The following is a 10348-nucleotide window of genomic DNA, read 5'->3' as shown; positions in this document are numbered from 1 at the left end:
TAAGATTGTGGCAAACAACATCTCACCCTAAACATAGAGACACTTCTTTCAGATAAATTATGCAAATTTAATTTTAATTTTAGCTGCATTTCTCTTGTGATTGCCTGGTCGAGTAGATTCTTGAAGCAGAATCCTTCTAAATAAATGCACTGTTGCTAAATGCATTTGCTATGGCAAAAGTCTGAAATTAATAAAAAACTAATCTTCAGATTCCTACTGGCTTAGAGTTACTGCCTCTGGGGAGAGCTACAGAAGAGCCTGGGGTTTGTGCCCTCAGTTGAGGATTGGGATAATGGAGAGTGAAGAAAGAGCCACTGACTCTTGAAAGAATCAGTATCATTTTTAGGATGGAAGTACCAAGCCTCAGTGATTGACTTTGCAACCAGTTTATTCCTGGACATACACGGTGGAGCCTTCAGGCTGCTGTTTTCCAAAGGTAGTGTTGATATCACAATGTTTCCATCCGTTTACTTGTAGAATTAAAGCCCTGAGAAACACAAAACTGAGGTAGAAATGAAAGCCAAGGCATTAAATTTCTTTTAGGATTATTTATATAGTTTGGAATCTCCTTAATGGACTCAAAGTATTTATCAAGCCATGTAATCTGAGGTTGCACTGTTCACAAAGGAATTTCCTCCCTGAGATAAATGCAGATGATACATAGGAAAAAACACATTTTTGTTTAGGCTAATAAAGAAATGATATGCTTTAATAATTGAGAAAATTCTTCTCATATGGAATATGAGAAAAGAATGGGGCTGATTATATCCCAAATTATAGTGGGAAAACTGCCAAGAAGGTCTTTAAGAGCAATACATTTATTGACCATTCCATTTGTGTAACAGGAATGAAGCTCCAGATGAGCATCTGGGTTTTCAGTTTGTGGTGGACAGAAAAGGAGAAAACTCCACCCATTTATAATGCAGGACTGAGGAACAGAAAGGGATTTTGGAGTTGTGAAGGTGATATATCTCAAAAAAATCAGGTCTCTGCTTTATTCAGTGAACAGGGATGTCACCCAAGGTCTCTAAGATGAATCTGGAGACTACCCACCACTTTAAAGACTTAAAACTAATTTTTGATTGATAAATTTAGTTTAGCTTAATCCTAATCTATGATAAAAATTATTTTTTCCTCCACTGGAGAAAAGCTAGCTTTTTCTACCTCTAATTCTCTCTCTTCAACCATGAAGTAGAAAAAAACCCCCGTAACTGAAGACTGCCTCGCACATACAAAAATAATTTGGCAGAGTGGAGTTTTGGAGGCTTTTGTGAGATTTAGTCTGAGTCACTGTGTGGCCAACAAGAACAGAACAATACTTTCAGTAGGCAATTTACTTAAGATAGGGGTCTAAGATTGGAAAAGAGAAAGATGCCTCTTGCCCTCTGTTGACTATTGAGGGACTCCTATATTGTGTAGATATGTATCATTTGAACATCTAAAGATAGCTGAGAGGAATCTAAATTATTTATGTAGTTTATTAGTGTTTTTTGCTCTTGCTGTGATAGGCTCCGGGATCCTGCTCTGGGAATTTTAGAAGATGCTGTAGAAATAAGAATGAGCAGATGCTTTTCCTCCTAGCTATTGGATGGCTGGATACAAAATAAAAGAAGGATACAGATAAGTAGGGATAGTAAATGGAGAAAATAAAAACAAAATAGGTTTGACTTATTTATAAGACAATATCCACAGAGATCTAGCTTACTGCACTGAAATATTTTGTAGGCATCAAAGCTAAGAAAATCCAGAACTGCAAATGTTTGTTGATCACTTTCCCATAACAAAACTAAAGGTGCTGAAAATGTACCAATTAATAGGTTAAAGTCATTACCAGGGGCTCAAGGAGCCATGGTCAGAATCTGAAGAGTGGCTGAAAGGTAAATGTCAGGAGACAAAGAGGGGCTCTACATACCTGAAAAATGGAAACAAGTAGCTTATGACTGATGAGATGGAGCTGGCATGAAAATTTTAAGAAAGACAAGGAATTGTATTCGTATTAGCAATGCCAGACATAAAGACTCACCATAAATGCCTGAGACCTACTGGGATTTGATAGAAAAGTGAGGTTTACATAATCAGCCAGTTTGCAGGTGATACAAACCTGAAAGGAGGGGCTCCTACACTAGGTGGTTGTGCTGCTTTTCAGAGGGACCTCAACAGGCTGGAGAAATGATCTTTCGAGGTCCCTTCCAACCTGAGACGTTCTGTGATTCTATGAAAATAAACTATAGGAACAATTTACGAAGTGTCATGACAGAATATTCACAGAAATGCAATCGGGGGATAGGTTGTTGTTCTGAATCATTCTCTCAGGTTTATAGGCAGCTCTTACACTTGAGTGGGGAGGTGATTCACGAGGTCTCAGAGTATATTAGGCAGAGAGATGACTGACAAGTGTAATAGGACATAGACTTTACCTTATGATCCATTGCTCACTGATCACCTGCATAGAACCTTTTCATTAGTAATGGTTATAATGATTATGCTAATAACACTTGTTTTCTCATACAGCAATTAGAGGTTCCCACTGTAATTTGTTAAACTGTCATATCTGTCAACAAGAAATATGACAAGTCTCACTTTGTTCCTCTCCAGTGTAAACAACATAAAAATCACACAACCTTAGAACAGTTTTGGTTGCACAGGATCTCTGAAGCTCATCTGGTCCAACACCATGTTCAACCTCAAGTCTGTGTTGTAAAAGAGTTGATCTCTGCCTTCTCCCTTTCCAACACAGTAGCTCTTTCCTGGGTTTACTCCCTTCTGTTAATGCCTTTCTTGTACTGGGGATGCTAAAACTGGACACAACAGTCCCACCACTGTTTCAGAATTGCTGAAAAGTGGGTTTAATCACTATTTTCAGTAGGTGCACTATGCAGTGCAGTTTGTGGTTCATAATGACTCCTGTGCAACTTCTCATAGAATCATTTACACTGGAAAAGACCTCTCAGATCCTCCCTGCCCATGGTGGGAGGACTGGAAGTAAATGACCTCTAAAGTCCCTTCCAAGCTAAACCATTCTATGATCAAGTCAAACCCCTAAAGTATCTTTGTAGAGCTGCTCCCTAGACAATTGCTGTCTCTCAATTGTTTGCTTTCAGATCTTTTCTGTCAAATCACGTCTCCAGCTTTTTGAGGTTAATCTGAATGATTTTTATCCAGCATATGGACTCCTCCCTGCAGTTTGGTGTCAACCCCAAACTTGCTGATGGTGTGCTCCTCTCCATATAATTACAAATCATCAAACCACCCTATTGCCATCATGTCTGGCAGAGCCAAAGTGTTGCTTTCCCAGGTGTGGAAAAGAAAAGGCCTGTTCTGAAGGCACAACAAGAGGGACTCAGGGAGGAGCTGAGTGACTATGAGGAGTGCAGATCTGAATTTAAATAGAAAAATGGCAACATTTGATATAAAAGTAGGCAATGACAGCTGCTCTGGTCAGCAATTACTGCAGATTGAATGTGGACAGAAGCAGTCAGTGCACACAAAAATGCCCTTCTGATCTGGCAGTGTTCCATCCATCCCACCTCACCTGGAAATGCCAAAACAAATGTGTCTTTTAATGTTAGTGCACACAGTAATCTTTGATTCTTTATCCAATATCCAAATAAAAATTACAGAAATATCCTTGTCTCCTTCTTTGGCTTTTACACTCTAGGACCTACATAAAGAAGCCACAGCATGAACAGGTACTTGGCCCAAGACTTATTAAACCCCCATGGAAAAATCGATGGGCAAGATTCCATCTTGGTTACCACAATGTCAGTCTGCAGACATTGCTAAATAATAATAATAATAAACTCAGTAGCCAGCTGAGTTTATTTGCATTGCTGGAGATTAGGATCAAATGTTACTACAACTGGATGTGTCAATCATTAGCAGAGAGAGTTGTACCCGGTGCTCCCATTGACTGCAAATTTCACATTTAAGGTGTAATACATCCAAAAATCGTTTCAGAGAATTCCATCTCCCCGTACAAGAAATATGAGGAAATTAAAATTGAACACAAGCACCCAACCTCCTTTTTGGATGAATTTGCACTTGAAAAATACGCTGTTCTATATGGTCACTACCTGAATGTTGTAATACCTGTGACGTTGAATCACCTTGTCCTATCAGGAAACAGGAGAGCTATAAATCACCCTCCAGTGAAGAATTCCAGACAATTCCATAACTACCTGAAGAAGGACGGAAGAAACTCCTGATCTTCCTGGAAACAGAAGGTAGGATTTGCCTTGATTTGTTGGCTTAAAGTATTATGATTTTTCCCATGTGTTAAAATACCACCTACCATCAGAAGACTTCTTGAAAAATTTAGGACAGTCACAGAAGAGGATTTTATTTGGTGAAAAATAAGGAGTATTTAGGCAATAGTGTAACACAAGCTAAAACAAAAAGGTAGAGAAAATGGATGAATAATCAGATATACAAGAAAAGCCACCTGTATGAAGAAAGCAGCATCTTAGTAAATTATATGTACATAGCGAAAAGGACAGAGAGACAGTAAAACACATTGAATGGGATATTTATTCAGCTCAGTAAGTTCTATTGGTTCATGTTTCTATCACCACCATTTTCAGAGTGGAGAAATTACCACCTTGTTTAATTTACTCCTCCTCTGCAAAGTGGCTGCTGAGTACGACTTTGTGCAATAATGCTCTACAAGTACAATGACAGAGACATTATTCTATTTCAGGTCTACAGTAAAACACATTGAATGGGATATTTATTCAGCTCAGTAAGTTCTATTGGTTCATGTTTCTATCACCACCATTTTCAGAGTGGAGAAATTACCACCTTGTTTAATTTACTCCTCCTCTGCAAAGTGGCTGCTGAGTACGACTTTGTGCAATAATGCTCTACAAGTACAATGACAGAGACATTATTCTATTTCAGGTCTTTTTCAAGGATAAAAAATAATGAGGATTTTTTTTGGTAATGGTTATTCAATTAAATGAATAATTTAAGATACACCTTTTTTATTTTTTTTTTAAGAAGGAGAGATGGGAAAAACATATTCACATGAGTTTGCCAAACTCATACAAACTAGGGATGCTAAAGCACCATCTTTCAGTGGCAGATCCCGGTATACAGATGGATTTGCAGGAAAGTCAGTAAGACTTGGCACATGTCCTGATTTATGTTTGATTGAGGGGGAAGAAGGGAGGGGGAGAGAGAGACTGATTTTAGGACCGGTGCCTAGAAATTAATGCAGAGCAATTAAATTTACATCTCATAAACTGTAAGCATTTGGTTGAAATCAGTGGGATTGCCAAAAGTATGTTAATATCTTGGAGCGGGAAACCCACTGGGTCTTAAAAAGCATTCCAATGGCATTTTGAAACTTGTATCATGTATTAAATTACCAATTATATTTAATTGTAAGTTAATTCATAGAAAATATTACTGTGAATGAATACTTTGCCCATGTCTCTAAGTTAGCTTTTTCAGCTTGGTTTGCAAAATAGAAAGCTTCACAATTTCAGTGAAGAGTTATTTTTCCTTTAAAATCTGTTTTACATGCAAAAGGGGTTGTTTTCTATTTGCATCTCATCATATTTTGCACTTAAAAGACATATTTTTGCTTGTAACTTGAGTACAGCTAAAAATAACCCCCACTTCTATTTACTTTCCAGTTAGAAATTAAGTGAAAATCATATTTTTTTCATGATATTGGGAGTATAACCTTTTGTTGCTAAACACCTAGATCAGATAAAGTGCAAAGTTTTGGAATGGCTCTGAGAAATAAGCATTAGAAAAATTAATAAGAAAGAAATCCTGTGCTTCTAAAGCATTTCAAGGAGGCACAGGTAACGTCAAAATTAAAGCAAGGGACATAAAGCAATACTAAGAACAGGAGATCTGCGGCTTATTCTGTTAAGTGTCCGTGTTTTCCCTTGGATCAACTAGGTCTTCCCTCAACTACAAGTGCTTGGAATAAGCCACTCTATTTTGAAGGTTGTGAGAGTTTAACTGGACAGATGTGACCAGTCTTTCCAGTTTTTTGGCCTCTGAGCTGCAGCTGCCCATAGTAATAGTCCATGGGCTTTGTTGTTTAGCAGAGCATCCCTGCCTAAGGCTGGGCATTGTGGGTCACCCCCAGTGCAAGGTAAGAAAGCTGGTGAGGAGCAGAGGCCTTGCTGTCCCACCTGGAAAAGGTAGTTTTGCCTAATCATGTGTTCTCCACAAGTACCAGTGCTCTCCAGAGCACCTTGTGTTTTATATAAACTGGTTGCCCCAAGGTAAAGGGGCTTTGCTGAATATGAAAGGATCAGCAAACCCTACTGGCCTCTCCCCAAGAATAATTTAAAACTAAAAGCAGCAGCCCCTCAAACCCAAGCAAGTTAAGTTAATAATATAGCTCTGTGGTAACATGCCCATAAATTCCCTTGGAGAGGGAGGCTGGGAAAATTGCCAGAACAAGTAAATTCCACTCTAGTCACCTGCTGGTCTGCCTGAGGTAGCTGAGGAGAAGCAAGCTGAATGTAACTCGTGTGACTGACTGCAGATACCTGAACTTTGCAGTGACCTCCTGCGTCACTGGGGTGGTGCTTTGAGCCTCCCAGGCAAGTGGAGTCTTGGAGTCCAGAGCCTGGTGGATGCTTCTTCAATTAGAATCAGATATTTGTAGAATAACCTGAGTTGGAAGAGACCCACAAGGATCATCAAAGTCCTACTCCTGGCCCTGCATAGGAAACACCAAGAATTACAATGTTACAGAAGGCTCTAATTTCTGTTGTCATTCCTCATTATCTGCAATATAAACAAGAGTTGTCTTAAAACAGATAAAAACAAAAAAAGCTTCCTGAAAGAAGGTGTTTCCCGGTTCTGCCCCAGCTCACATGCAAGATTTCACTGCGCTGGTGATCAAGTTTTGAACAGGTTTTGAATCCTGACTCCTACACCCGAGTGCACAGGTCACATAGACTCAGTGTCTAATTCCCCTTTCAACTGAAGCACTCCAGTCAGAGCAAGCAATGGGGAGCAGGGGAATTTTCAGACTAACCTAGACACAGAAGCAAGCTAAGAGCAGCATCCCATCCCATTCCACAGATTGGTGATGAGCAGTAGGATTCCTGCAGAAAGGGCAGCAAAAATAACTGTGGATATTTGTGGAGATATTCATCCAGGATTACAGCAGGAAGAATAAGACGTAAAAAGGAGTTGATCCATAGAAATTTGGAAATGAAGAGGAGAAATTAATTTTATTATTTTAGTTCTAATAATGGAGAAGGAAGGAAGGAAGGAAGGAAGGAAGGAAGGAAGGAAGGAAGGAAAAGAAAGAAAGAAGGAAAGAAGGAAAGACAGAAAGACAGAAAGACAGAAAGACAGAAAGAAAGAAAGAAAGAAAGAAAGAAAGAAAAGAAACTTGAGCAAAAGCCAGCAAACACACAGGACAAAGATGTATAATGTATCCAGAGAAATGAAAGCTCTGTAAAAAATAAATTAATTCCTCATTCTCACCTTTTCAGAGATGATTCTAACAGTGGTGTTCCTGTGTGTCACAGCTGTGCTACCTCCATCCACTGGACAGGTAGGGAAGTTTTTGTGGGTTTTTGGGTTTGTTTTTTTTTTTTCTTATTAGGAAAATTTGGGTGAGCCCTGATGCACCTGTAGACTGACTGAATATGGCTTTTCCTATGCACACCAAACATATGCGGAAAGAGTCTGATGAGATATTTAGGATCTGGAAAGCATTTATCCTCGAAGTCTGCTTCACTTCAAAGCAGTCACCTGGTTCTACATTTGCACAAAAAAACATCTAAAGATTCAGCATTACTTTGTGAGTTGGGTCAGAGATAACAGTATTTTCCAGAAGTTTCTGTGCACAGATCCAGTAGGCTGGACCTCCCAAAGATCCAGCACTCTTCCCATTAATTCCACATACGTTTACCGATTTCATTTACCTACCTCTTTTCCTTTCTCATCCTACAGGTCCTGAGCTCTGTGCCTCTCTCTTTGCTCACAGTCCTAGCGCTCAGCAGTATCCCTGGTTTCCCTCAAACAGCTAAATTAACATCCTGAATGCACACACACAGTCATTCCTCCCAACCCATACTTAGTCTGAAATTTGTAGTTTGCTACTTCTGCTTCAGAAACACTGAATGTGACTGATGGCTTGATGGCATTTCCCCCTAATTCTTCTATTTCTGCTCTCCATGCTGCAGTCTAGATTGGTTGAGAATGGATGTAAAGAGGAGGCTGAGTTCTTCCCATGGCTATTTTTTAATTAGAGAACACATGAAAAGCATGAGAAATGTTATCAGTTATTACAGAAATGGAAGAAAATCTATGGCATGAAAGGTATTGACATTTGCTGTTCAGTAGGATGTCCTGATGAAGTACCACAAGAGTCCTGTGATGATCCTGTCATTAAACAACAGATTTCTTCAATAGAAAAACATTGATAGGGATGTTTAAAATAAGGCAGAAGAGAAACACATCATAAACACAATTCATGCATTCAGATGATTTCCAGATCCTTTTTCTGCAAAATCTCATTAGGAAATTATAATATTAGTAAATAAGTCCGATTGTGTTGCCTAAATGTAGGAATCTACAGGCACATGAGGCATTCCAGAATATCTCAGTCCTCCACAGAGGGTTGGAAGATAAAATACAGGAATCAGCATTGTTGCTATTGCTAAGCTCTACACCACGGAACCACTGAAATGCTGCTCCACATGGAAGCACCCCTAGAGACAGGAGACAAAGCAGAGTCCTTCCTCCCTCACACGGTTGATATTAACATTTTGATACTTTAGAGTTTTAATATTTCCTACACAAGATGCAGGATGTAGTTACATTCAAATAAAACAGAAATACATTTTCATTTGATTTAGGAACCTGAAGCTCTTGGTGCTCTGTCAAGCAGCAGAGCAGAGCAGCAGAAGCTGATTGTTGACAGACATAATGCCCTCAGGAAAGGAGTAAAACCAACTGCCAGCAACATGATGAAGATGGTAAGTTGTGTGCTCTAAATCTATTTTTAATGAGTAGTAGACTCTATAAGAGATACAGGACTGTATGCAGGGTCACATTATCTTGTTTAGCCACAAATTCCATATCCACACCTTTCCTAAGGAATGTGCACAGCCAGCACCAAGAGAAACATAAGGCTGGGCAGGAGGAGGAAAAAGTCTGGAAAATTTTGTGGTGTATGAACAATATCTCTTTCTTTTGAAGGAAAATTAAAAAGAAAATATACATAGCATTATTAATTTCTTTCAGATACATCTTCATCAGACTTCACAGTTTCTATTTCCTGGGTGCACAGTAACTGTCGGGGTCCCTTCCCCCCTGCCATGTAGTCCTGGGAGAGGGGCCCTGGTGGGGAGGCACGGGGTTTCCCTGCCCCTGGTCAGCCTCGTTCCCCATCGGTTGGTTTGTGTTCCCCTGCATGGGCAAGGACCCTCGGGTCCCGTGATTGAGCAGTTCCTCGGCAGAGCCCCGGGCATGCGGCTGGAGAAATAACCATCTCTCTGAAACAGCTATCAAGAATCGGTCCATATATATTTCTTTTCCACGGCCTCCTTGTTTGATATGCGTGTTGCAGTATCCGCACTGTAACAAATGGTAGAGAATTGTGAGCAGAACGATCCCCGATCCCTAAGCGACTGATGTATGAGTAAACCCTAGAAACTTTGGATTCCTCTTCTTGTTTTTGTTTTGCTATTCGATATCTAAACTATGGAGGAACTGTGGAAAGACTCTTGGCTCTCAGAGCCGCATATGGACATTTATCTTAAACTTGAAAAGCTTCTTGAACAACGATTTGTAAATTTTAGCTTAATTCAAATTCAAATTCAAAAGGAACTGAAACACTTCCTGGCATGGTTGTTTAAGAACTTTTTCTATGTTTCTTGGGAATTAATTCTTACCAAAGACTTTTGGAATACCGTTTGGACACAGTTAATTTTTGAGTCAAAATATATGCTGATGGAAGAATATTTTGGTGAATATTATTTAATTACCGAGACTGTTGAGCAATGTCAGCTGTGTCTTGGCGAAGGGAAGCGTGCCTCAGAGTCTGTGCCATCCAGGCCACGTGGACCGAGCCCTCTCCGAGCAGCAGTGAGGCAGAGCGATGTCGTGGGCGGAGCGACGCGAGCTGCAGTGTTGGCAGCAGAGCGAGGCGTGGCGAGAGCCTGCCCAGCTCTGTGCAGCGCATGGTGGAGCGAGCCCCGTGAGAGGAGCGGTGTGCAGGTGGTGGCTGCTGGTGGTGGCGGCGGAGCAAAGCCGCGCCCAGCCAAAATGCACGCTGGAGCGGGGCGCGGGGGGATCGTCGCTCGGGGGCCCGGCCGAGACGTGGGCACGGCCTCAGGCAGCGGCAGGGCAGCCGGGCGCA

At 40.5% G+C, this 10348-nt stretch overlaps 1 protein-coding gene across 3 annotated transcripts in view; it reads left to right on the top strand.

Moving 5' to 3' along the window:
• Positions 1–4133: 4133 nt before the first annotated feature.
• LOC103622830 (cysteine-rich venom protein kaouthin-2) overlaps positions 4134–10348 on the top strand; it is a 16726-nt gene continuing 10511 nt past the window's right edge. The window contains exons 1-3 of one of the 3 annotated variants that reach the window (XM_017745097.1): positions 4134–4223; positions 7473–7534; positions 8844–8963. In XM_017745097.1, coding sequence (XP_017600586.1) covers positions 7475–7534; positions 8844–8963 — 180 coding nt within the window. In that variant the 5' untranslated portion in view covers positions 4134–4223; positions 7473–7474. The remainder of the gene's footprint in view (positions 4224–7472; positions 7535–8843; positions 8964–10348) is intronic. The other 2 variants (XM_017745096.1, XM_008641842.2) reach the window with 2 other exon arrangements.

Source organism: Corvus brachyrhynchos, unplaced genomic scaffold, assembly GCF_000691975.1.
Source record: "Corvus brachyrhynchos isolate BGI_N302 unplaced genomic scaffold, ASM69197v1 scaffold116, whole genome shotgun sequence".
NCBI lineage: Eukaryota > Metazoa > Chordata > Aves > Passeriformes > Corvidae > Corvus > Corvus brachyrhynchos.
Note: the sequence above shows the minus strand (reverse complement) of the source record. Positions and strands in the feature narration are given on the sequence as shown.